Source organism: Musa acuminata, chromosome BXJ1-2, assembly GCF_036884655.1.
Source record: "Musa acuminata AAA Group cultivar baxijiao chromosome BXJ1-2, Cavendish_Baxijiao_AAA, whole genome shotgun sequence".
NCBI classification, from domain to species: domain Eukaryota; kingdom Viridiplantae; phylum Streptophyta; class Magnoliopsida; order Zingiberales; family Musaceae; genus Musa; species Musa acuminata.
Genome location: NC_088328.1, coordinates 24,004,484 through 24,030,836, shown reverse-complemented (window position 1 = coordinate 24,030,836; position 26,353 = coordinate 24,004,484). Strand labels below are relative to the sequence as shown.

Here is a 26,353-nt window from a genome sequence, read left to right as displayed (position 1 = left end):
AGTCGGTCCAATCATTACATTTTCTCAAACATCAATTCACAACAGGAAGGAATATTATGGTGTATGCTACTACTGCCTAAGTTGTTTAAGTGTCATCTAAATTTCTCCTTGATTGTTAGATGCCTACGTAAGTATTTCAATTCATGTCAGAAATCAGTAGCTCATTAAAATTCAAATGAAGAACACTTGTTAAAGTCAAAATGAATGATTTGGCAATTGCGAAAATAAGCAGGATTCAGATTGATGTTCCACATGATGACAGCATCCTTCTAACACCCCAAGCAAGTTCTTCATCAATGTGGCAAGCTATAGACAATAAAAAAAAGCAGTGAAGAAGAAAAATGCATATGCAAAACCATGTAGAAAGAGACATCGTTATCTTTACGGCATTATGAGTGCCTCCTGGGCTGACACCTACCTCAACATCAATTCAACCAGGGAACCTCTCTCTCTCTCTCTCTCTCTCTCTCTCGCTCTCTCTCTCTCTCTATAGAGATGCATATAAAGCCTACATGGGGTTGGATTAAGACATAACACCGACGAATCATTGTATTGTGCTATCGGAAATGCAAATAAGTGGCAAAAAAGTCAAACCAAAATCTTGAGGATTTCTCTGGAAACAGTACCCATGTGAGACTTGGATTATATTAACCTCTGGTTGACCAACTAACCTCTGGTGGTCGGGAACGCCTGTGATTTGAGATCTGAGATCAGAGATCAGAAAAGACTACCACCATAGTGATGCTGAAGAGCAAGAGGAATCGAAGAAGAAGAAGAAGACAATGAGAGCATGGCACCTAAAAGCTTTCACAGCAATCGATCGAAGAGCGCTTGCAGATAGAGACGCTAAAGACTTCCATGATCAGATGACAACAAACAAATCGGCGTGCAGATATGAGCTGCAAGTGAAGAATACCAAAGGATCTGCCCGACCCAGATCACACACACCATCACCTAACACAGCCACTATTGCTGCTGTGGCTCCCGAGGAGGAAACCCGTCGATGATCTCCACAGGGTAACCGTGGATGCAGTCCTCCCATGGACCATCGTGGGAGGGCTTCACGTTGCGAAGCGCCTGCCACACCGCGCTGTTACACTTGAAGCCGCTCCCGAACGCAATCTGCCACACGCGGTGGCCCTTCCGCATCCGCCCCTTGGCCTCCGTGTAAGCCAGCTCGTACCAGATGGAGCTGGAGGATGTGTTGCCAAAGCGGTGCAGGGTCATCCGGGAGGCCTCCACATGGATGGGCCGCAGCTGCAGGTTCTTCTCTAGCTCGTCGATCACGGCCCTTCCCCCCGCGTGGATGCAGAAATGGTCGAACGCCAGCTTGAAGTCCGGGATGTAGGGCTTCACCTTGCCGTTGAAGAGCTTCTTGGCCACCAGCGTCGCAAAGAAGAGAAGCTGCTCGCTGATGGGAAGCACCAGGGGGCCGAGGGTGGTGATGTTGATCTTGAGCGCCTCCCCGGCGATGGCCATGAGGTCCTTGGAGAGGGACACGCCGACCTTGCCGACCTCGTCCTGCTCTTGGTAGACGCAGCGGAAGGCCCTGTCGTCGGCGCCGCGGTGGGTGCGAACGATGTGGACCAGCTTGTACTTGGCGCGCCGGCGATCCGCCGCGCGGTTGGACAGCAACAGGGCGGCAGCGCCGACGCGGAACAGACAATTGGGGATGAGCATGGCCTTGCGGTTGCCGAAGTACCAGTTCTGGGTGATGTTCTCGGTGCTGACCACGACCGCGTAGGTGGCGCGGTGGACCTGGAGGAGATCTCGCGCAAGGTCGACGGCGAGGACGCCGGCGCTGCAGCCCATCCCGCCGAGGTTGAAGCTCTTGATGTTGCCGCGGAGCTTGTAGCGGTTGACGATCATGGCGGAGAGGGAGGGGGTGGGGTTGAAGAGGCTGCAGTTGACCACGAGGACGCCGACGTCCTTGGGCTTGACGCCGGTGTTGTTGAAGAGCGTGTCGAGAGCGCCAAACATGACCTGCTCGGCCTCATCGCGGGCGGCGGCCATGGAGGGGCGGGGCGGGAGGTAGTGAAGGGCGACGGGTAAGCAGGTGTCCTGGCCGAGGCCGGAGCGCTCGAGGATTCGGCGCTGGAACTCGAGTGCCGACTCGTTGAACCCGCCGCAGAGCTGCGAGTGCTCCATAAAGCGGTGGAACGGCGCCTTGAGCTCGGGCGGCGGCCGGTAGCAGGCGTAGTCGACGAGGTACACGGGGCGAGGCCGCGTCATGATGTAGACAGTGGTGCCGAATACGAAGACCGCGGAGCACACCAGCACGCTCACGAGGTTGTACTGGAGGTGGAGCCACACCTGCCGGAGTTCGTCGGGATCGGTCTGCGCCGCCTCCAGGAGGATCACCGCCATCAGCGGGATCAGCAGTAGGGTGAGCAGGTGGGTGATCAGGTAGTGGTAACCCAACTTCACGTACTTGAGGTTGACGCTCTGCAAGAAGTCCGGTAGACGCCGGCTCCGCCCCGGTGACGGCGTCCGCCGCCTTGGCGGGGCCTGCTCACCTCCTCCCTCCATCCGTGTTCCTTCGGCTGAGATCTAAGAAGATTTAATCCAAGGAGAGAGAGAGAGAGAGAAGGGCAAATGAGCGGTCCAAACACGAGGAGGCGGCGAACACCTCTCTGTCTCCTCTCTCTCTCTCTCCCCCTTCTCAGTTTCAGGAAAAGAAACCTTTTCTTCTCCACCAGTTTACCTGTGTTGTATTCCAATATGTCTCTTTCTTATACCAAAAGCAAACCAAGTGACACTGATCTCGGTGTTCAGCCACAAGCATTGCTCATAGGCGCAGGCGGAAAAGGCCTTCGAAATCCAACCCACACGGGGGCTTAAATAGAGAAGAGGAGGGGAAAGAAATCTCATCTCGCGGTCGCTATCAAGACAGCGAACGGGGGAGGGGAGGGGGGGACCGCGAGCGCGCACCAGGCGTTCGTTGGTACGCCTCAAAGACGCCGAGAAGCGTTTTAATTACCCCGTCGCCGCTGCTGCACGGTGCTCGCATGGGGGCTCGCGGCGCGCCACGCGCCGCGCCCCGTGGTAGGTGAGCGGCCAAATAGGGACGCGAGGAGAAGAGGGAGGGAGGGAGAAAGGAGCGGTGGCTGACCACTGTGCCGAGCATTATGGAGCAAAACCAGTGAGGTCACAACACAATCGAGCCAGAGAGGAGGAGAAGGTGGCTTTCGATGATGCCAAGCATCACGCAACGTGCACAGCCTGTCCTGCGTTGGTAGCAGGCGCCATCAGCCCCACACCCGGAAGCTTTAAGGACAATAATTTGGAAGCCCGACCATCCATGGTAGGCTGGCTGGTGCACACCAAGTGTTTACAAATATGACACGGCTGCCTCGTCTCTTCTAACTCCGGCGTTGGCTCGGCGCCATCGATCGCCAGCCTCTGTTCAACTCGTGGGATATGACATGGTCGATCTAATCCACATGTGGCTATATTTGTAGCTATTCACCAAACTTGGTTTTTTTGCCGTTCGACGAAATGCCTTATGGCGCCCGCCCCGCTGCGCTGGAGCGGGGATAGCTATCACACCGTCACCAGCAGAGTCTACTTTGGTCGACGGAATGCATCGTGGCAGATGAACGCTACACTATCAGCTCGAGTGCTTACCGAAGACATGAGCTCGGAATAGATATCGACGCAGTCCTGCGATTAACGATCAATCATTTGCAAGCGATAGGAGGACCAAATCGTCCTGAACGATAGATTTAGGTGCAGTGCACAATGAATGGGTGGTTGGAGCAGAGAGCGAGTTAAGCGTTTGATGTGGGACTTTAATTACCGAGAGAGAGAGAGAGAGAGAGAGGGATCCTGGGTGGATGTGCAAGGGGGACCTGGTTGTTCCCTGAGGTGATAACTAGGAGTCAACTTAATATTGTCAGTTCACATCAACCAAGTACTTTGGATGCCGTGATGCATCAACAGTGTGCACATGCATATTGCCCAGTGCATTTAGATATATTCTAATGGTGATGTGCAACGAGTCACGTAATGAATTGGATGGTCAGAGTTCATTACCTGCAGCCAATGGGTTGGTTGCGTAAGCAGTTGGGTGATTGATTGATATAGGAGAGTTTGGATCATTAGTCAATTGTTTTAATTATATATTGAATAAGAATGAAAAAAAAATATTTAGTCTCGATAAATTTGAATCTTATTGGTCAAATGAACTCTCGTAAATTTGACGCTCACGGGAGAGAGAGAGAGAGAGAGAGAGAGAGGGAGGGAAAGAAAGAAAGCGTGGGTTCGAAAGAAAAAGTAACCATAAAAGTGTTATGGTCGGAAAGTCTCTTTCGAAGGAATAATTATATTCCAACTATTTTAGAAAATTTTAATTCGATTATAATTTTTTTAATAAAATTATAATTTATATTAAAATTTATTTTTATAAATATACTTTAAATCTTAAAATTTTAGTGAGAGAAAGAGACATAGAGGTAACGTACTTCGAGTTTTCTTGAAAGAATCTCTATAGTGGATTTAGAAAAAGTTGAATTTTTTTTTAGATTTATATGAGAGAAGATACAAGAGATAATAATTCAAGAATCTTATAAATTTTCTCACATAGTAAAAATTTTAATTTTCTCCATAAACATTGACACAAAATTATTTGTTGATCTCTGATTTTTTTTTTTCAAGATTTCTCCTTTCCCTCTCAACAAACAAAGGGAAGATAATAAAAAATAAAATGTAAAAAATATAAATAAATGTTCTTTGAGTCATAAAAAAAATAAGAATCACAATTTCTTTATTATATTCTCAAACACAACATAAAATCTTCAAGGAGAAATTTATATGGTTTGAATGAGAAAAAGAAAATATAAAAAAATAATTTACATATGTTACACTAGTTTAGGAAAACCAGGAACTCACAGTGCCCACATTCCGGGTACAAAACTCTTTTTGCCATCAATGGCAGGCGGCATTTTCAAGTCTGTGTACTCCGGCTAGACTTTAAGTAGATAAAGATAATAGATGACACTGTGCCCACGTCTGAACTTGCTCAGGAGTGACAGTGACTTGATTTATGTTTGATGTCCCCCCAATGTTTCCACATGTACCTTGACATTGTGCTTGCAGTCTTTATTGACCAACAAAGGCTCATAAGGTATAGTTTCCACATTACTAGTCACATCATCTTAATAATTAATTTAGGTCGATGGAAGCCCCTCAACATATATATATGTAAATATATACATATAAAACGAACTTGTAACATGCAGCAAAAGAAACGGGTGCAGCTGTTCACGCAAAATGGGCATTCTTTATGAGTTGAGATGAAGTGGCCTAAAGTTGACATTTCTCGGGGGACATCATTTTTAGAAGCAGCTTTTAGGTCGAGTGGTTGGACGGGAGAATCATTAAACCTGAAACAAAACAAGATAAAGAAAGGGTAAAGAACTCTGCCAGTGGAGAAAGAATGGTCCGCACAAGCTTTATACCTGCTTCGATAACAGAACAGTCCTTTTGTGTAGGATTCCATTCATCCCAAGCTTTCTTTAATGGATCACTCATCAGCTTGCCGTATTGTGGGTTGCCTCGATGACTCGAGACATGCAGACTTGTTCGGCTGATGGTATTGCTTAGTTCCCCTCTAGAAGCTGTACCGGTGGATGGAACTCTTCATCTTATCTCAAAGAGAATGAGCCCAAACATTTGCCACATCTTGGACCTTGACAATGCATATCTGTGGTCCTAATGTTTCTTGTTTGGAAGCGTGGACTCTCTGAAATCTGTCCTTGTCGGTATACTTTGAACATTCAAAATTTGTGATAATTCTGTCGGCGCAAGATCTGATATGGATACTATTCTTAGGAACAGAAACAATGATACGAAATCCATATTCGACATCTGATAGCCTCTCATCAGTAAGCCTCTGCAGGAAAGCTGAGGAAAATCTAGAAGAAGAGAGAGAGAGCAAACTGGAATTGAGAGACTTGTGCAAAGAATATAAGAAAGGAATATTGCAACTTCATTACCCGGGCTTGGATGGGAGGTGGGTGATGCATCCATGTGAGCTTCCCTGGACATGGCAGACGATTCACTCCTTTCCTTTCCTGGTGCGTCTGATGGATGCTGACTCGTACTGTCTCCTCCTCTCGTGGATTGTAGGAAAAGGGGCGACAAACTTCGAGGACACTTGTCACACCGACTGTTCACCCTGTGAAGAAAAAGGTAGAACGCACGCACGCACGCATGTAAGCACTTCAGTGTCTTCGATCAACCTCGACCGTGGCATCTTTTCCGTGGGAGTCGCCCGGTGACAAGTCCCTGCCAAGAGGGCAGATAAATCATCGAATCTGGCTATTCCACTTCTGTTTCTGCGAATCACAAGTGCACACATAATTGATGAATCTCCAGGATATCAGTTTAGAGAATAAGAAACAATAAAATGCTTGATTTACTCTATTGCAAAATAGTTGTATGCTCATAACGAGGTGTGGTGATGGTAAGTTCTTGAACATGACAAATAATGAGAAGTGCTAGTTCTTGAACAAACAGTGTTTTAACTTCATTCGACGTTTATCATAGTGTACAGATTGAACTCAGGAAGTGTGCTATTGCCAACAACAAATGACACCTGCTTAATAAGTTTATGAATGTGATGTATAAGAGCACACCTTTGGTTGACCACTCGATGAGATCCAACATAATATTTCACATCCAAACCATTTGTTTTTGACCTAAGACAGCATGCACATTACAGTTGCTTTTGCATACCTGCTGGTGGCGGTAATCCTGCCGTAGGTGCAATTCTAGTCGCTTCGACTCCGGGGCTGCATCATCCAGGAGATCAAACCTGTTTACCCACCTGAGAAGCAGGTGCATGGCTGCCTATGTCATCAACTACCCCAAGCTGTGTGTTTGGAATGTAAGAAAGACAGACGATGTTTCTTTTGGCTGACATCTACTTCCTTCTTCCTGCCTCTCTGAACCTGCACACATGTTAATCATTTTGCAGATGATAATTCGTTGGAACATTTCATTCCTCAAGTGGACAAGCATCCTAGACTTACAAATAAGCTGATGCAAACAAACCATGAAGAAGAATATGTAAAATATACATTATGATAGGATAACTTAGTCAAGAAACTCATATAGTACTTTCCAAAGGCAGCATTATTTGCAAGCAGGCTTTGTTTAATTCTTGCTAGATTTCAGTTACACATATAGGATCATCTTAGTCGTTAGTTCTAGGGAGAAAAAAAGAAGTATGCCTTAATCTATTTAATTTAGCTTCTTGTACAGTTTAGAAAAATGAATTCATGAACATGGTGTTTTTAACTAGAGGCATACTGATGATAACCCCTTGCCTGCTGCTAGTTGTAACTTGCGGAGCACAGCAAGATGAGCTATTGAGACAATGATACCCCTTTGCCTGTACAACCGTTCTTTATGACTCATCTCATCCAAAAAATGCAAATGTCTTGTAGCTGGTAGCTTTTAGATAGATCGTGAAGATAGGGAAAGTGACAAACATGATATGATATTAGTGGTTGACAGCTGACACAGCGATCACTGTATGAAACATGTGTTTCTCAATCTCTTTCTGACCTCATTTTGGTAGGATTTCTTGAACATGTTATTTAAGAAAACGTACTAGCCTATTCCACTTGTCTACAATCTGATTCCAAGCCATGAGAGGGTGCCTGAGCTTACAAACATTAAGGTAGCCTTACATTGGTCACAACTTATCACAAGTCCAAGCAGGATATTCCCACAAGTTGCACAAAAAATGGCTCTTAACTCTAGTATTGTTACAAACAAGGATAATATTAGGGTTCTAAGCCCCAGAGATTTACTGGCCCAAAATGTTGGGATATCTAGATGAATCACTTGACTTTAAAACAGAAGACGCTGCCCTGGAAGGAGAGACCTACTTGAGGCCTGCTTTTAATAATGGTGGCCATGTCAAAGCCCAAAACCAATTACATCCCTGCATCCTCTGTTGCCTAGTACAAAATGTAGAGCGAAAAACAAAAGTAATCATGAGAGATCTAAGGAATGTGATCCCTTTCAATGACTGTGCATCTCTAGGCTCTCAACCTCTAAAAGTATATAAACTACTGTAGCATCCTCTTGGTCAAGAGTTAGTTGACTTCCTTTCTTTTTCTTTCTTTTGCAAATTCTATGGATCTACACAAGTTTAAGTGTTCTATCAAGACTAAAGATAAGCACAAGCACATCCAGGCATTAACTAAGTAGTTCCAAAAAACAAATGCAACTTTTTTGCATGAAGCATCTTTGAAAAGCCAAAAAGGAACTACTGTACCATTAAACTTTATACTCAGTAATTTTATGTCAAATGTTACAGAAAATTGCTGGCTCCTCATGGAGCACTTGTCTCAGTTTTACTTTTAGCTACTCAATAGACTGGGATTTTGTTCATGTCAAATAGTCCAAAATGACCGGATGGTAGTTTGAACATGGATAAGAAATAGCCCTCTGTAAGGACCAACAATAAAGTAAGCTAATTCAAATTAAAGGTTTGTGGAGAGGACTAGGAAAACTAAAGAAGGCATGGTGAGAACAAAATAACATATACAATTGCTCAGGAACATTTTCCTAAAAAGAAGAGCTAGATGCCCCAAAAAAAAGCTTTTATGACTGTTCCAAAGGTAATCGGGAGCTTAGATGTTGCCTAATTGATCACCAAAAACAATGTGACTGTCGTGATAACATCTCGTACGACAATCCTGTACGCAGATGAACTACCATGCTACAGATTTCAGATTCTACACACAGCGGTAGCATTATCATCAAAATATGTGTTCTACGAGCAACCAAGGTTTCCTGCACCTTCTACCGTCCAAACATTTGATATATACATATCTGGACTATAACTCAACCTGCATAGCAATAAAAGAGTTACCCAAGCCTTCGAAGGGGGTCAAGAAACACTAAGTGCCAAATAGGCAGGATATGCTCATCTCGATGGGCTGAAGCTTACGATACGGGAACCCTAAAAGAATTGATCAAAATTCACTGGTTCTAACACCTTTTCTTCCCTAGGGTTTGGACAAACCCTAAGTCGAACTAAAAGGAGTTGTGAGCCTTCTCGTTGAGAAGCATTCATCCCGTGGTTGCAAACAATTGGTAGTGGATCATCAACCGACGGAAAAACCTGGTGAATTTGACAGCGATGCCAAGAATCTCAATGATCATGAAGTGAAAGGTGGCAATAGGGTATGAAAACCACTATTTCCTCCATAGAAGAATGCAAATTAACACTGACCCCCCAACAGTCTAAGTGCTCAGATTTGGGGTGTTCCATGGCGTAAAAGAACGAACTTCGGGTTCGCAAGAAGTACGTACGGGAAAAGGGGAGCGATCGAGGCGAGACGAACCAACCTGACTCCGATGCGTTTCGCCAGCGGTCGAGATCAAGCCGGCCGACGTCGAGTGCGGGAGCCGCGGCCGAGCGATGGGTGGCGAGCGGCGTCCGTCGGTAGTTTCGTCGATGTAGCGAGCCATATAACAGTAAGCTAACGGACTTCACGACTCTGAAAGCATGATTATAGCGGCGGTTATAAAGAAGATATCACTGTTCCTCTGCATGAACCAAGCGATTAAATTAGGTTGGATCGAATTAGATTGGGTCAGGTTGAATCCAGATTGGGTCTGGATCAGACTCTTGAGTCAACTGGATCTCGCTACGACTCGGGTTGAACTCAACCAGGTTTAAGCCGCAGGCTTATCTCCCTAGGAAGGCGACCGCTTTCGGCCACCCAAACCTCCCATTTCTTGCTGCTGCTTCCCTGCCTTATCCATTCTCTCGCGCGCCTTTCTCATCCCATTCCGCTCGAGGCACAAGCGAGGAGAAAGAAGAGGAAAATGGCGGCCACTCTCACCTCCGCGCTCTTCCTCGTCTCCTCCTACTCCACCAACTCCTCTGCCGCTCCCTCCCCGGCACTCAAGTTCCCTTCCCAACCCTTGTCCCTCCGCTCCCACCGCCGCGCCGCCTTCCTCCGCCCGCCCGCGGCCGTCTCCCCCAAGGTCGAGGAGGTCGGCAACCTCATATGCAACCTCACCCTCGAGGAAGCCCGCGGCCTCGTCGACCACCTCCAGGACCGCCTCGGCGTCTCGGCCGCCGCCTTCGCCCCCGCCGCGGTGGCCGTCGCCCCGGGAGCCGCCGCCGACGCGGCGGGCAGTGCCCCCGCCGCGGTCGAGGAGAAGACCGAGTTCGACGTGGTCATCGAGGATGTCCCGAGCAACGCCAGGATCGCCACCATCAAGGTGGTCCGGGCGCTGACCAACCTAGCGCTCAAGGAGGCCAAGGACCTGATCGAGGGCCTGCCGAAGAAGTTCAAGGAGGGCGTGTCGAAGGAGGAGGCGGAGGAGGCCAAGAAGCAGCTGGAGGAAGTCGGGGCGAAGATCTCCGTCGTGTGAGCTCGGGTTCGAAAGAGAGGACGCCAAGTATTCGATGGCTGGCTGTGCGCAATTTACGCTTTTCCTCCACTGCTCTGTTCAAAATTTTCGACCTTAGCAATCGATCCTTGGAACTTTTTTTTTTTCTTTAATGGAATTCAAGTTGTGTCTCGTTAAGCACGTTTAATTGTTCTCCTTAGTGCTGACATGGTGATAATTGCTCAATTTGCTTGTAATTGTCTCTAGTGACTTTTTTTTTAGTCTTCTAGATTGCATCTCTTGATCTGCATATGTTAGGATAGATATAAATGTTATTATGTGGTTCTATTTAATTAGATAAAATATGTTATAGATATCTTGATTGTAGTTATTAATTAATAGAAAAAAAATTCAGGAGATAATTTTGATAAAAGTAATTTTTTTTATTATTTATTCTATATTATCTGTTGTTGCAGTTATTTATAAATAGACACTATCTCTTATATGATAATATACTAGATGTTTTTTCAATCTCGATTAATTCCTGTTGAATTAGTAGACATCGAAAAAGAAAGGAAAAAAAAAAGAAGAGTCTAATTCAACTTATAGATACGCAATGGTGTTATTTGCTAATTAGATTATGAAATATGTTCTCGAATTAGATAAATATTTTTTGAATAGTATTAAAATATACATAATAACAGTTGGCAATTGGGAGTGATAATCAATTTTACGAGGGCTATTGAGTGTTGATAGAAGATCATTCGCTTTCAATGTTATAAAAGGAATATCTCATAAGTTTTTACTCAAGCAAATCCTTAGACAGGGTCATTCGGATTGAGAGAGAAAGAGTTCTCCGGGAGAATCTGATTAAAGCGAGACTCGAGTAGAAATCGTATGGGTCTGATAGCATCATGTCCGGTATACGATCTCTAGGATATTAGATGGATGAGGGACTATAGATACACAGTAATCGAGAACAAATAGGTCCAATGAATTGGATTCTTCTGTATCGTCTAGACACTATGGCATAGTGGCCTAGTACATCCACAATCGATAAATCGAGTGAATTATTATGAACTTCTAGACCGATAAGTCTGGTATCGAAGAGTAGAGTACTCATACAAGACATCTTTGGTGTCACAAGTCTAAGGACCAAATACATTGAGACAACATAATCACTATCTAACAATAAGGCATCATCAACCATCTAGCATTACAATTAATTCATTTTCCAATGAGCACATGTATTGTGTTCATAATGTCCTCACACGAGCAGCTATGAGACCAGTCACTTCCATCATATGGACGGGTATACAATATACTAATATGTCTGGTTATCTCGATATCCCTATCGAGTAACCTATGATCGAGATTATTTAGGATCTGTGTTTAAAGACGAATCGGTCTCGTTATTGTGATCTCATCACGATCTGATTCTCATTGTATAGATCCATAGACATCACTATATATATATATATATAAAGTGATAAAATACTAAATAATATAATAAATAAAAATAGTATATATTATGTCACACGTACCATAACTTACGTGATTGACTTGCAGGGCACCTATGACTAGCAATAACAATATCTTATTTATAGTTTTTATCTTTATAATTGGTATCCAAATTTATTATTTTAAAATTAAATATATTATATTATAAAAGTATATTATATCTATTTTGTATTTAGAACTATTTGTTAATAACCCTTCACTCGTGAAAAAATGTTATTCGATTTTATTTGTATGATGATTGAACAATCGTTTCTGTTATCAATTTATTTTTCTATCTCATTCGTCTTTTCGCCTACTTACGGGTGATGCAAGATTTTTTGTCATATGTAGGTAGAGTCAGGACAACATGCTATCGATGTTTAATCGATTAGTTGTCATTGAAATTTGTTATCAATGACGACATTATGAAGGGTGGTTAACAACTGTGGTCGTCGGCCCAACCGTAGGCAGTAACTATGCAGGCGTCAACATTGCTACATGCAACGCTATACTAGAGAACGGACAATGCCAAGATGCTTTTTGCGCTGACGATCGCCATACACAGCGAGGTAAGCGACCATAAAACAGGTTTGCAGCCCACGATTGAACGGATGAAGGTTCGCACAATGATCGTGTGATGGAGATGTCGTGGGAAGATGCCTGTGTGCGGCTCTGGTTGGGCAATCTAGGTGGTTGTGCTTCACAACAATGCGCGATGGTGGCTTTTTTCGATTGTTGCGGATGGCAGTGGCAATCCACTTGCAGTGCTACATCATTAGCATGGTCATCGGATTGAGGAGATCACTGCGTGGTGGCCACGGTTCAAAGCGGCTCAAGCGCGTAGCATAATGATCGATGCAATATTTCTCCAATGCGTCGCTAGTACCCGTGCCAAGTCATCAGCCATTGAGTAGCCACCAATGCAGGTTGCTCAACGATTGCACAGCAACCGTTAGGGTTCGCTTGGTCATTCGCGGATATGGGCACTACGAAAAGGGATCGCTAGTTGGTTGCGAGGGGAGTTCGGGTTGACGATGCATAGGCATCGGATGACTACCCACCGTGGTGACAGTAGGCCTTTCTTCACCTATTAAAAGACTATTTTACCCTTCTATATTTTTAAATTCCAATCGAAATTGACCTTGACACTTCAATATATATCTTAACAAAAGTATAATTTTATCCTTTCAAAATTAAGTATTTTTGACTTAGGTCTTCAACTATAAAATTGACCAATTTGACATGCTTTAATCAAATTTTGATTGAAGCCTAATTTTAATCCAATCTTTGATCAATTTGTTTCTAAATTGGATTTCTGACTAAACCCAATTATGATTCATTTAATTAGATTGGTTGTTGGGTCTAATCTGGATAGCTTAATTTTGACTCAATTATGAAATGTTTACTTAAATAAGACTAATTCTCTCATTTAGGTTATTTATTAAATAAAAAATCATAAATTATATTTTTCTTTCATAGTTTTATCATATGATATATTGGTAAAAAATTTACTTATGATATTTAAATTTTAAATTTTTTCGATATTTGTGTAGTTCTTCATATGTATATATTTAAAATTATTAAATAATATTTATTTTTTTATATAAAGGTATGATTTATGTTTTATCATGATTATAGCCATCATAATTTTTTTTTATGTTGATTAATGTTTAATAATTATTATTTTATTTATTAAATTATTTATATATAAATTAGATTAATAAAAAAATTAGTGAATATTATTTATAACTTATATCTCTAAGTTTTACCTGAGTAGTTATTACCAAAATGACTGGAATATGAATTGTAATAAATAATTTATTATTTATAAGATATTTTAAACTATAATTTATATTATTATATTATTTTTATAGTTGTCAAAATGGGTTAGACTAATAATTTATAAAATTATATTAAACATTTAGTTTTAACCACATAGAGATCATTCTTATTGTTTTAGTTCTTCTTCCCAAATTCTTTTATCCTCTCACATAATAATGATGACTCGAGTCTAATTTAATTATGAATATTAGTTTGATTAGTGATAAGAGGATTATGAATATTGGGTTGACACCTCAGCCTCGTTCGATTAGTGTGGTCATTGCATTGCACAAATTGGGAGGCTGACTCAACCCTTCAAAATCGATCACGTCACAAAAAAAAGGCTGACTTAGGCAATCATTACCTCATGTCTTCTAAGTTCGACGTTGCACGATCATGATCATGTTTATGATCGAATAAAGTTTGTAACCATTTTCAATCTTTAACCACATCCTCAGATGCAATTGCCTCGTGTCTTACTTACTATGAAAGGCCCTTACCGGATCCATTAAATCATATCCATTATGTTAGGTGGTGTTGGTATCCGACAGAATCCAACCCAACAACGCTCCCAATTGGGTAAAGGGAAACGGAGACCTTCCAGAAGACGGAATGCCTAATGCTCGCAACATGACGACAACTCTTCGGGGTGTGGGCGAAGACTACGGTGGCTCATAACATGTTCCGCTTCCATACTCTCCGATCAACCTCTTTCTTGCGAGAGACACTTCAAGTGACATGCATAGGATACGCATGAATAGGATGACACCAATCCATGTCAAATCCGACTCTATGAAATGACTAGAATACGCATACCAAATTCCAATCGATTCATCTTGTGGTTATCATTCCCTTCTCCCACTTCTTTTTCTATCCTCTCTCTTGAGCTTTTGGATGGATTTTTACCTTTCCCATCTTTTGAGCTCCGATAAAAACGTCTTCTATCTTAGTAGAACTTATCATCGCAATAGTAAAAAGTCGATCACCGATAAATTAAGGTGCTTAATATAAACTTCAATGTTGTCGTGATTCGATTTAATAGAGGAATTGACTCACTAATTAATAAATCTAGAATCATATAAATTAATGATTATATACTAATCCAAATCTTTATAAGTTAGCCACAGTTATGTTAAATTCCAGTTGTCTATAATATATGGAGAAAGAGTTCAAAGCCAAATGGGTTTTGTTACGGTAAGTAACTTTTTAAGCCGTGGCCTCGGGGCCGTCGCGGCTCGGTTCGGGGGTCCGGATGTCGGGGGGCTCGGGCGGCGTCCCTCGGGGTATCCCGGGGGTCGTCGCCTCGGGAGGTCGGTTCGGCAGTTCGGGTCGGCGGTTCGGGTCGGGAGGCAGCTCCGCCGCAGCTTCGGGAAGAGGCGACACCGTCTCGCACCTGCACATAGGTCGAGCCGGGAGCTCAGCCCGACCCCTCCGACGATCAAGTTAGAGGAAGATGTGGAGGGGGTTGTGGATGAGGCAGAAGAACAGCCTCTGAGTGTTTTGTGTCTGAGTGAGTTCTCGTAGGGGTTGTGTGTCTCCCCCCCCCCTTCTCTTCTCTTTAGAGTTCGAGGGTATTTATAGATGAAGCTTGATGTTACCTGACGTGGTTGTCTGCAGGGCAGGACCGTACCTTCGGTGGCGTCTGACATTGCCACTGGGGTTGCGTGGTAGACCGAGCTGCCGCAGGGTATGGCGAGCCTCGGGCAGTGTGTCGCTCAGGGGGTTGCTGTCATGGCGTGTCACATCGCCATTTTTACCCCTATCATATGCCCCCCCCCCCCCCCCCCCCCGAAAGGAGCTATGCGTCGGTTCTTGCATGCAGGGGGTCCGATGCATGGCTTTTTACTTCAGGTGGGCTGGTCATGCGGATCCGAGACGTACGACGCAGGCGGGCTAGCCACGCGGACGCGTCTCGTGCAACATGGGGCCGAGGTGCGCAACTCAGCCAGGAAGCCGAGCAGGGTTGGACTCGAGGCCGATGGAGCCGATGAGGGCCGAGGAGCACAACGCAGGCGGGCTGGCCGCGCAGGTGTGTCTCGGGTGGCGTAAAGCCGAAGAGCCGAGGAGCACGACGCAGGCGAGCTAGCCGCGCAGGCGTGTCCCGGGTGGCGTAAAGCCGAAGAGCCGAGGAGCACGACGCAGGCGGGCTGGCTGCGCAGGCGTGGTCTCGGGTGGCGTAAAGCCGAAGAGCCGAGGAGCACGACGCAGGCGGGCTGGCTGCGCAAGCGTGTCCCGGGTGGCGTAAAGCCGAAGAGCTGAGGAGCACAACGCAGGCGGGCTGGCCGCGCAGGCGTGTCCCGGGTGGCGTAAAGCCGAAGAGCTGAGGAGCACGACGCAGGCTAGCAGGCCGCGCAGGCGTGGTCTCGGGTGGCGTAAAGCCGAAGAGCCGAGGAGCACGACGCAGGCGTGTCCCGGGTGGCGTAAAGCCGAAGAGCCGAGGAGCACGACGCAGGCGGGCTGGCCGCGTAGGCGTGCCCCGGGTGGCGTAAAGCCGAAGAGCCGAGTAGCACGACGCAGGCGGGCTGGCCGCGCAGGCGTGCCCCGGGTGGCATAAAGCCGAAGAGCCGAGGAGCACAACGCAGGCGGGCTGGACGCGCAGGCGTGTCTCGGGTGGCGTAAAGCCGAAGAGCTGAGGAGCACGACGCAGGCGGGCTGGCCGCGTAGGCGTGGTCTCGGGTGTCGTGAAGCCAAAGGGGGTGTCCTCGAGCATTAAGCGACTGAGGAGGCCTCGGGCATTATGCGACCGAGGTGGCGGCCTCGGGCATTACGCGACTGAGGTGGTGGACTCGGCAAGCATGGAGCCGAGGCACTCGGCGCAGGCAGGCTGCGGCCGAGGGACGTAACCCAGGTGGGCAAGGCGATGGATATGGCCGAGGAGTTCGGCGCGGGCAGGCTGGCCGCACATGCGTGGCTCGGGGTTTATGGAGCCGAGGGGCACGACGCAGGCGTACTGGCGGCACTGGTTTGTCTCGGGAACATGGAGCCAAGGAGCACGACACAGGCGGTCTGGTCGCGCAGGTGTGTCTCGGGGATGATGGAAGCGAGGAGCACGACGCAGGCGGGCAGGCCGCGCAGGTGTGGTCTCGGTCATCATGCTGCCGAGTAGCACGACCAGGCGGGCAGTACGCGAGGACGTGGTCTCGGGTACCATGCGGCCGAGGAACACGTCGGAGGCGGATAGGCCGCGCCGAGGTAGATCTCGGTAGTGATCGGCCGAGGTGCTCGGTGCAGGCAGGCTGCGTCCGAGGGACACCGCTCAGGCGGGCAGGCCGCGCTGAGGTGGGCTCGGCGCAGGCAGGCTATGGTTGAGTTTCAGCGCTTGGGCGGGCAGGCCGCGCTGAGGTGGGCTCGGCGCGGGTAGGCTGTGGCCGAGGTGCTCGGTGCAAGCAGGCTGCGATCGAGAGACGAGACCCTGTTGGGTAAGTCGCCCTGAGATAGACTCGGCAGTGAATATGGCCGTGTAGCTCGGCGCAGGCAGGCTGGCCGCGCAGGCGTGTCTCGGGGGGTATGGAGTCGAGGGACACGACGCAGGCGGGCTGGCGGCGCTGGTCTGTCTCGGGAACATGGAGCCAAGGAGCACGACGCAGGCGGCTGGCGGCGCAGGTGTGGTCTCGGGCATTACGCGACCGGGGAGCACGACGCAGGCGGGCAGACCGCGTAGGTGTGGTCGCAAGGGCCATGCGATCGAGTAGCACGACGCAGGCGGGCAGGACGCGAGGACGTGGTCTCGGGCACCATGCGGCCGAGGAACACGACAGGCTGTCGGGCCACGCCGAGGTGGACCTTGGCAACGATTGGCCGAGGTGCTCGGTGCAGGCAAGCCGCGACCGAGGGACACCGCTCAGGCGCGCAAGGCGCGCTGAGGTAGGCTCGGCGCAAGCAGGCTGCGACCGAGGGAAACCGCTCAGGCGCGCAGGCCGCGTTGAGGTAGGTTCGGTGCAGGCAAGCTGGGACCGAGGGGCGAGACCCTGGTGGGTAAACCGCACTGAGACAGACTCGACAGTGAATATGGTCGAGTAGCTCGGTGTAGGCGGATAGGCCGCGCATGGGGCCGAGGCAACGTGTTGGCCCCACACTGGGCCGAGGCAGCGTGTTGGCTGCAGCGTATTGCTGCACATGAGGCCGAGGAGCCGAGGCAGCGTGTTGCTGCGCACGAGGCCGAGGGGCCGAGGCAGCGTGTTGGCTGCGCATGAGGCCGAGGAGCCGAGGCAGCGTATTGCCTGCAGCGTGTTGGCTGCGCATGAGGCCGAGGAGCCAAGGCAACGTGCTGGCTGCGCATGAGGCCGAGGAGCCAAGGCAGCGTGTTGGCTGCTCATGAGGCCGAGGAGCCGAGGCAGAGTGTTGCTGCGCATGGGGCCGAGAGGCCGAGGCAGCGTGTTCGCTGCGCATGAGGCCGAGGAGCCGAGGCAACATATTGCCTGCAGCGTGTTGGCTGCGCATGAGGCCGAGGAGCCAAGGAAGCGTGCTGGCTGCGCATGAGGCCGAGGGGCCGAGGCAGCGTGTTGGCTGCACACGGGGCCGAGGCAGCGCGCTGCTTGCTGAGCATGAGGCCGAGGAGCCGAGGCAGCGTGTTGCTGCGCACGGGGCCGAGGGGCCGAGGCAGCGTGTTGGCTGCGCATGAGGCCGAGGAGCCGAGGCAGCGTATTGCCTGCAGCGTGTTGGCTGCGCATGAGGCCGAGGAGCCAAGGCAGCGTGCTGGCTGCGCATGAGGCCGAGGGGCCGAGGCAGCGCGCTGCTTGCTGAGCATGAGGCCGAGGAGCCGAGGCAGCGTGTTGGCTGCACACGGGGCCGAGGGGCCGAGGCAGCGCTCTGGCTGCAGCGTGTTGGCTGCGCATGAGGCTGAGGGGCCGAGGCAGCGGGCTGCTTGCTGCGCATGGGGCCGAGGAGCCGAGACAGCGTGCTGGCTGCAGCGTGGTGGCTGCAGCGTGTTGGCTGCGCATGAGGCCGAGGAGCCGAGGCAGCGGGCTGCTTGCTGCGCATGAGGCCGAGTGGCCGAGGCAGCGTGCTGGCTGCGGCATGTTGGCTGCGCAAGAGGCCGAGGAGCCGAGGCAGCGGGCTGCTTGCTGCGCATGGGGCCGAGGGGCCGAGGCAGGGTGCTGGCTGCATCGTGTTGGCTGCGCATGAGGCCGAGGGGCCGAGGCAGCGGGCTGCTTGCTGCGCATGGGGCCGAGGCAGCATGCTGGCTGCGGCGTGTTGGCTGCGCATGGGGCCGAGGAGCCGAGGCAGCGGGCTGCTTGCTGCGCATGAGGCCGAGGAGCCGAGGCAGCGTGTTGGCTGCGCATGAGGCCGAGGAGCCAAGGCAGCGTGCGGGCTGCGCATGAGGCCGAGGGGCCGAGGCAGCGTGTTGGCTGCACACAGGGCCGAGGGGGCGAGGCAGCGCGCTGCTTGCTGCACATGAGGCCTAGGGGCCGAGGCAGCGGGCTGCTTGCTGCGCATAGGGCCGAGGAGCCGAGGCAGCGTGTTGGCTGCGCATGAGGCCGAGGAGCCGAGGCAGCGGGCTGCTTGCTGCGCATGGGGCCGAGGGGCCGAGGCAGCATGTTGGCTGCAGTGTGTTGGCTGCGCATGAGTCCGAGGGGCCGAGGCAGCGGGCTGCTTGCTACGCATGAGGTCGAGTGGCCGAGGCAGCGTGCTGGCTGCGGCGTGTTGGCTGCGCATGGGGCCGAGGAGCCGAGGCAGCGGGCTGCTTGTTGCGCATAAGGCCGAGTGGCCGAGGCAGCGTGTTGGCTGCGTACGAGGCCGAGGAGCCGAGGCAGCGGGTTGCTTGCTGCGCATGGGGCCGAGGGGCTGAGGCAGCGGGCTGGTTGCAGCGTGTTGGCTGCGCAGCGGGCTGCTTGCTGCGCATGGGGCCGAGGGGCCGAGGCAGCGTGCTGGCTACAGCGTGTTGGCTGCGCATGAGGCCGAGGGGCCGAGGCAGCGTGTTGGCTGCGCATGAGGCCGAGGGGACGAGGCACGCGGGCTGGCCGCGCGCGTGGGGCCGATGCGAGCGGGTTGGCCGCGCGCGTGGGACCGATGGGTCGAGGCGCTTTTGGCCGAGCCGCGCGCGTGGGGCCGACGCGGGCGGGTTGGCTGCGCGCGTGGGACCGAGGGGTCGACGCGCTTGTGGCCGAGCCTTGCGCGTGGCCGAGGAGCCGGGACGCGCGGGCTGGTCGCGCGCGTGGGGCCGATGCGGGCGGGCTGGCCGCGCGCGTGGTACCGAGGGGCCGAGGCGCGCGGTGCCAAGCCACGCGCGTGGGGGCCGAGGAGCCGAGACGCTCGGGCTGGCCGCGCGCGTGGGGCCGACGCGGGCGAGGCGCGCGGGGCCGAGCCGTGCGCGTGGGGGCCGAGGAGCCGAGACGCGCGGGGCTGAGGAGCCGAGACCAGCCCCAGAAGTCGCTACTGCTGGTGCAGGTCGACTGCAATGGAGCAACCAAGGAGAATGCTAACGTACCGTCATTCCGGGCCCTCCTTCTAGCGCAAATCTGTTACGGTAAGTAACTTTTTAAGTCGTGGCCTCGGGGACGTCGCGGCTCGGTTCGGGGGTCCGGATGTCGGGGGGCTCGGGCGGCGTCCCTCGGGTTCTCCCGGCGGCCGAGCACTGTGGTTCGGGTCGGGAGGTCGGTTCGGCGGTTCGGGTTGGGAGGCAGCTCCGCCGCAGCTTCGGGAAGAGGCGACACCGTCTCGCACCTGCACACAGGTCGGGCTGGGAGCTCGGCCCGACCCCTCCGACGATCAAGTTAGAGGAAGATGTGGAGGGGGTTGTGGATGAGGCAGAAGAAGAGCCTCTGAGTGTTTTGTGTCTAAGTGAGTTCCCGTAGGGGCTGTGTGTCTCCCCCCCCCTTCTCTTCTCTTTAGAGTTTGGGGGTATTTATAGATGAAGCTTGATGTTACCTAACGTGGTTGTCTGCAGGGCAGGACTGTACCTTCGGTGACGTCTGACATTGCCACTGGGGTTGCGTGGGAGGCCGAGCTGCCGCAGGGTATGGCGAGCCTCGGGCAGTGTGTCGCTCAGGGGGTTGCTGTCATGGCGTGTCACATCACCATTTTTACCCCTATCAGGTTTCATTTTCGAGATCATCTGAGGTGTTTAGGGACCTGATATTCAAATAACAATCCTCATGAATTATATTGGGGATACACTCGACAAAAATCGCTCTAATATTTAAATTAGTAGGAGATTCAAAAATAAAATACAAGAAAGTAAAAAAAAAAGTCCTAAGGGACTTCTTGTATAGCATGTTAGAGTGATTATTAAGTCAAGATTAAGATAAATATTAAGAATAATTATATGAATTGTTCGACTATCAATGAATTATGAGATCATGCGATGAATCATCTAACTAAAATCATAAGGTCATGACTTGTTTCGAGCTTAGGATTGTCAAAATCCTATCAGCATCATAGTGTCGACTTCGAAAGACTATGATTCGATTGACATATCGATCAAATGGACATAATGGACTATCATAATATCTATTTACTATGCTCTCGTATCAATATAAATATGCCATCAATGGGTAGCTTTTCACAACTTCGATTCTTCCACATCTCCAATACTAAGTGAAATCAGACACCATTCGTTACTATCTAATTGAATATAACAATGCTCAAATCAAATTAGCTCAAATCATCACGCATTCGTCATCCGGATAAGATTCATTCCCAAGGACAATTGCCACCGAGTGTCTCCGGAAGTGGGAATAGTACCCCACGCTCGACGCTGCGGTTCGCCCGCTGCACGACACTCCATGTGATACGTCGGCATCATATCACTCTCTCCATCGTTCTGGTTTCCACTTCATGCGTACGTCCACATGCGTGTTCGGTCGCGATTCCAGTCCCGAACCCAGCACTTCCATCGGATTTGGACCACGACTCACTTCACCACCAAGCATCTACTTTATTCAGGTGCGTCATCGTAACCTCTTTCGTGGAAGTCTTCCGAGTCCAGATTCCCCCCTGTGCTTCGGAGACGACATCAACCTTTGGCAAATAGCGATACCGAACACCGATAGGGCGATCGGTAGAGCTCCACGTTAGAAAGCCAGAGAAAGTTAATCTACGTTCGGCGTAGACTTTGACTCTTCTAATCTTAAACAACCGGCCTAAGAAATCCCCGTTCCTCAATGCTGTAACGAACATAACTTTGACTTACTCTTAACGACACGTTACCCTCTCCTCCACCCATATTATACATTGCACCTTCACTCGTTTATCATATGCACTCACATTTATCAATGACAATTTCAAACCAAACTCATCGTGTGTTTGTCCCAGTAATTTCCGAAATTAATTGGAATTGGGACGGGCATAACATCATTTATTCCCTCCTGTCGTCGTGAAGCACGCCACCACCTTGACACGTCATCATCGTATTATTGCTTTCATCATCCATTGTGCTTCACATAAAAATAAAGCACGATTTTTAAGGGATATATTAATTCCAGGTTTCCCCGGGCGTCCAGAAGATGAGATACCAGCTAGCTTGGGCCCCAACCGTCTCCACCAACCGCAGGTGGAATTCCACCTCCGCATCCCACGACCCCAATGTCGAGAGCTATGACGTCACCTTCTCATAAGTGCCAGTTGTCTTTCCAGAAACAAACCCTCCCTCACGCGTGCCTAACCGTATACCCCTCCCGTTGACGCGTGTGGCTTCTCCCGCACGAAAACCTCCAAGCCAAGCCTCCGCCCGCTTAGCTCAACGCTTACCTCACTAACCACCGCGTCCCCTTTATTAACGCCGCCAACCCCTGTCTCTCCGTCCATCAACCCCCCCCCCCCCCCGCCCGTGAGCTTCTGATCGGATCATCCCATCGGAGAAGAAAAAGAAGTGATCGCAGACGAGACAATACACGAACCGGAAGCGATGCAAGGAGGAGGAGAGGGAGACGTACCGCTCATCACGGCTTCACCCAGCTTCCGCGTGACCTTTGAGGAGGCCTTCTCTGCCGTCCATTGCGAGTCCTCGCAGCAAGAACCGCCGCCTCCGGACGACGGCGGGGACGATGACTCCGACGTCGACGTCGTCGACGACGACGACGACTTCGAATTCGCCGTCGTTATCAAGGACCCGGAGACCGGAGCCGCCATCTACGCCGACGAGATCTTCGCCGACGGCCGGATCCGCCCCATCTACCCCGTCTTCAACCGCGCCCTCCTCGACGACGACCGCCTCGGCAGCAGTGACGCGCCCGCGCCAGGGGAGGGGGAGGAGAATACCTCGGCCTTGCGGGGGACACTACGGCGGCTCTTGATCGAGGAGCGGGCGGAGAATCCCGCCTCGGCCTTGTCCTCCTCGTCCTCGTCCGCGGTGGCGGAGGAGCTCGAGGGCATCCCCCCGGGTACGTACTGCGTATGGGCACCGAGGTCGTCGGCGACGCCGTCGCCGTCTCGGTGCCGGAAGAGCAGATCCACCGGGTCCTCGCTGAGGTGGCGGCTCCGGGACCTGGTGCTCGGGCGGAGCCACAGCGACGGGAAGGAGAAGTTCGTGTTCCTCGCGGCGGCGGAGAAGAAGGGCAAGGAAAGCCCTAGCCGCGGAACCAAGGTCGAGGCAGGAAAGGGCAAAGACGGGGGGGCGACCAAGACAAGAGGGAAGGCGGGTAAGGGCACCGAGGTGGATGTAGTCACCGCCTACAGGATATATTACGGGAAAGGCGGGCAGGCGACGAGGAGTGGCGCCGCCCGGCGGTCGTTCCTCCCGTACAAGAAGGACTTGGTTGGGCTCTTCGCCAATGTGAATGGGATTACTCGTAGCCATCACCCGTTTTAATTTTTGTTTTCCCTACTCTTTTTGGGGCAGTGTATTTTATTTCCCTTCTTCCCTCCCCCTCCCCCCTTCTCTCTCTCTCTCTCTAGATTAGGTTTTGGTTTTTATTATTTTATTTTTGTTTTATTTTGGTGTGGTTTGGATGCCATGTGGTAATATGATATGTGCATGATTAGATGGTAGAAAGCAACTGTGTGCTTTCATGAGCATTCACTCGATTAGATTGATGCTTTGTGCTCCGCGTTTTACGTTTGATACGATTCTTGTGTGTATACAACAGCATAACGTTGACATTGAATTGAGTTATGGGATTGGGTGGGTAGCGTTGACCGAGGTGTGAGTATTCACACTTCCAATGCTTAAAATACTGGTGTTGAGCCTCATGCATGTCCGTAGGAATGTGTAATGCATGTATGATTACTCCTTTTGCATCTAAGATGGGTTTAATGAGCGACATCATAAGGACCTTTCTCATGCTTTTTGGATTCTCGGATCTGTGATGGTTCTTACGACAGCTTCTAATCCTATTTAAAATTAAGATAATATTATATAAAATCGAGATAGATGGTCTTCTGACTTAGACTGATTAGGTCTAATGGACACCTTTGTATTTTCTGTCGGGAGGAACAAGAAATCATGCACAAATATAGGTAATGTTCTTGTTCCTGAATGGGTCATTTCAATTCGTTTCGGTTGATGTTCTACTCTACTCTGGAAAAGGATCCGTCCTAATCTTATTTGTCCATAAAGGGCAAATAATCTTAGTACCTTTTCTTTTTGTTATGATGATTTTTTGTCAGTTCGTTCCATGTCTTTTCCCCGATCATTCGATTCGATGTATCCATCGTACTATTTCATTAGTTATTGGATAAGACTTGGATTATAATTTGAATGGTGACGTTGGTTTTGTTTCACGATGTACTAATGCTTTGTGTATTATTTTGGGATGCAAAGATCTGTTCTATAGAGAGTGCTTACAAGTTTGTTTTTGACGACCCCTATTGTGCTATTGTAATTTTTTATTATTTTAATATTTTTTTTTAATAATAAAATATAATTTTATTATTTATAATCTTTAATTATCAATCATATTTTTATTCTCATAATCCATAAGTGAAGGTACTTATGATACATATGGTATCTGGGTTTTGTATCTGTCAAAGTTCTTGAAAAGTAGGACGAATATAATATTTCAACACTAGGTCGTTAGCGAACAACTATCGAGCAATTAACATGGAGGATTATATTAGCGGTTGGCACTCTCTCGTCTATCCTTACCAGTCTCGCACTGCATGGGGCAGTACGGATCGATGTCGTGCCACAAGAGCTTGGATAGGTTGACCCATGCCACAAGGGCCTATATGGGTCAGCTACTAGCACGAATGTGCTATAATAGATATGAGCGGTTCTAAAAATCACAATTCCCTCCCATCGACTCTGTAGATATAAAAATCAGTCTCCGACACCTAAAGGGAGATCGATCCTAGAAAATCCATATCCTAGAGCCAATTCCTTATCAGTTAACTTAAGCATAAGTTGAGTCAGGTCAAGAATTTCTCCCGACATCGATCTATTGTGCAAGGCCCCAACGAAGATTGAATTCACTATAGCTTCATCTTGAGATAACCTCGAAATCACCATCGTCAACCCATTCTTAGTCTCAACAACTTCTTCCCTCCCTCGAGAAGATTCACTACTGGTGAGGCAATGCACCATAATTTTAGTAGCAGAAAGGTACAATAAAACAATCACAGCAACTTCAAGAGTTTCACCGTGTTTTGCTATGTTGCCGCCAATAACCATGATTTTTCTACAGGTATAGTGTGACCTTGTTCCGTACCGGGATAGGCCAAATCCTCTGACCCAAATAACATATACAGTAGTACATTAGATTCTCATTAATACAGATCGGATCGAAGGGCCTTACTTTTAAAGAGAGGAGATAACATACTCTCTCGGGAAAATTCATACACACCGGTTGTACCAAAAAGTCTAAGCTAAACAAATTCGGTTAAGATTCATTTTTAAAAATAATTCATTAAGTCGTTATAGTTTACTCATATCTAAAAATAATTCATATATTTTTAAAAATATAACATATAAGTTCCTCCCATCAAGTTTGAGTTAACAAATGTTAGAGTTTATTTACGTAACATGTTGATTCATAATAAACTATTAATATAATAATAAGTATAATTTAAGTTAAAAAAAATATTTTAGCCCTTATAGTTTTAATCATTGATCACTTAAGTCCTTATAGTTTTGCTTATATCTAATATAATCTATATATTTTTAAAAATATAACATATAAGTCCCTCCCGTCACATCTAAGTTGATAGACATTAGAGTCTACTTACGTGACATGCTGACTCACAATAAATCATTAATATAATGATATATATAATTTAAGTTTTAAAAAAATCTATCTTATTGAGGAAGAGGAAGTGACGGAGATCATAACGGTAAATGAAGGCGGAGAGATAGAGGTAGGAGAGGCCGGAGGCGGAGGTGAGGGAGAACTAGACCACCATGTCATAGACACGATTGGTGGGGATGCAGAAGATGACGAAGTGGGAGGCGGTGGAGACGAAGATACCCAGGAGGAGAAAGAGGGACTAGGAGACCATTACATGTATAATGTTAGACTGATCGACACACATTTGCTTGAGGCAAGACGAGAAGTTCCTGAGCTTATCGTAAGCATGAGAGAGGCTACATGCGTACGACGCCCTGCTAAGCAACAACGTGGTCACTTCCACGACGATGTCTCCTCTCACCATTGATGGTGATCTCGAATTTATAATTTAAATTATACGTGTTATTATATTAATAATTTATTATGAATCAGTATGTCATGTAAACAAATTTTAATATCTATTAACTTAGACTTTACAAAAGAGACTTATATGCTATGTTTTTTAA

General features: G+C 48.7%; 3 protein-coding genes across 3 annotated transcripts; 2 read left to right on the top strand and 1 right to left on the bottom strand.

Moving 5' to 3' along the window:
- Nucleotides 1–783: 783 nt before the first annotated feature.
- On the bottom strand, nt 784–2,886 carry LOC103975983 (3-ketoacyl-CoA synthase 4). The gene has a single exon (XM_009391142.3). The coding sequence runs from the start codon at nt 2,527–2,529 to the stop codon at nt 967–969; it is 1,563 nt and encodes a 520-aa protein (XP_009389417.2). The 5' UTR covers nt 2,530–2,886; the 3' UTR covers nt 784–966.
- A 6,859-nt stretch (nt 2,887–9,745) lies between these two features.
- LOC135601305 (large ribosomal subunit protein bL12c-like) lies at nt 9,746–10,622 on the top strand. Its single transcript, XM_065094191.1, has one exon. It carries the CDS (start codon nt 9,853–9,855, stop codon nt 10,405–10,407), a length of 555 nt encoding a protein of 184 aa, XP_064950263.1. The 5' UTR covers nt 9,746–9,852; the 3' UTR covers nt 10,408–10,622.
- An 11,802-nt stretch (nt 10,623–22,424) lies between these two features.
- Nucleotides 22,425–23,737, top strand: LOC135601288 (uncharacterized). The gene has a single exon (XM_065094190.1). The coding sequence runs from the start codon at nt 22,532–22,534 to the stop codon at nt 23,432–23,434; it is 903 nt and encodes a 300-aa protein (XP_064950262.1). The 5' UTR covers nt 22,425–22,531; the 3' UTR covers nt 23,435–23,737.
- The last annotated feature ends 2,616 nt before the right edge of the window (nt 23,738–26,353 follow it).

Coding starts and splice junctions, on each gene's coding strand:
- LOC103975983 (XM_009391142.3), bottom strand. CDS start 2,529: ATGGAGGGAGGAGGTGAGCAGGCCCCGCCAAGGCGGCGGACGCCGTCA.
- LOC135601305 (XM_065094191.1), top strand. CDS start 9,853: ATGGCGGCCACTCTCACCTCCGCGCTCTTCCTCGTCTCCTCCTACTCC.
- LOC135601288 (XM_065094190.1), top strand. CDS start 22,532: ATGCAAGGAGGAGGAGAGGGAGACGTACCGCTCATCACGGCTTCACCC.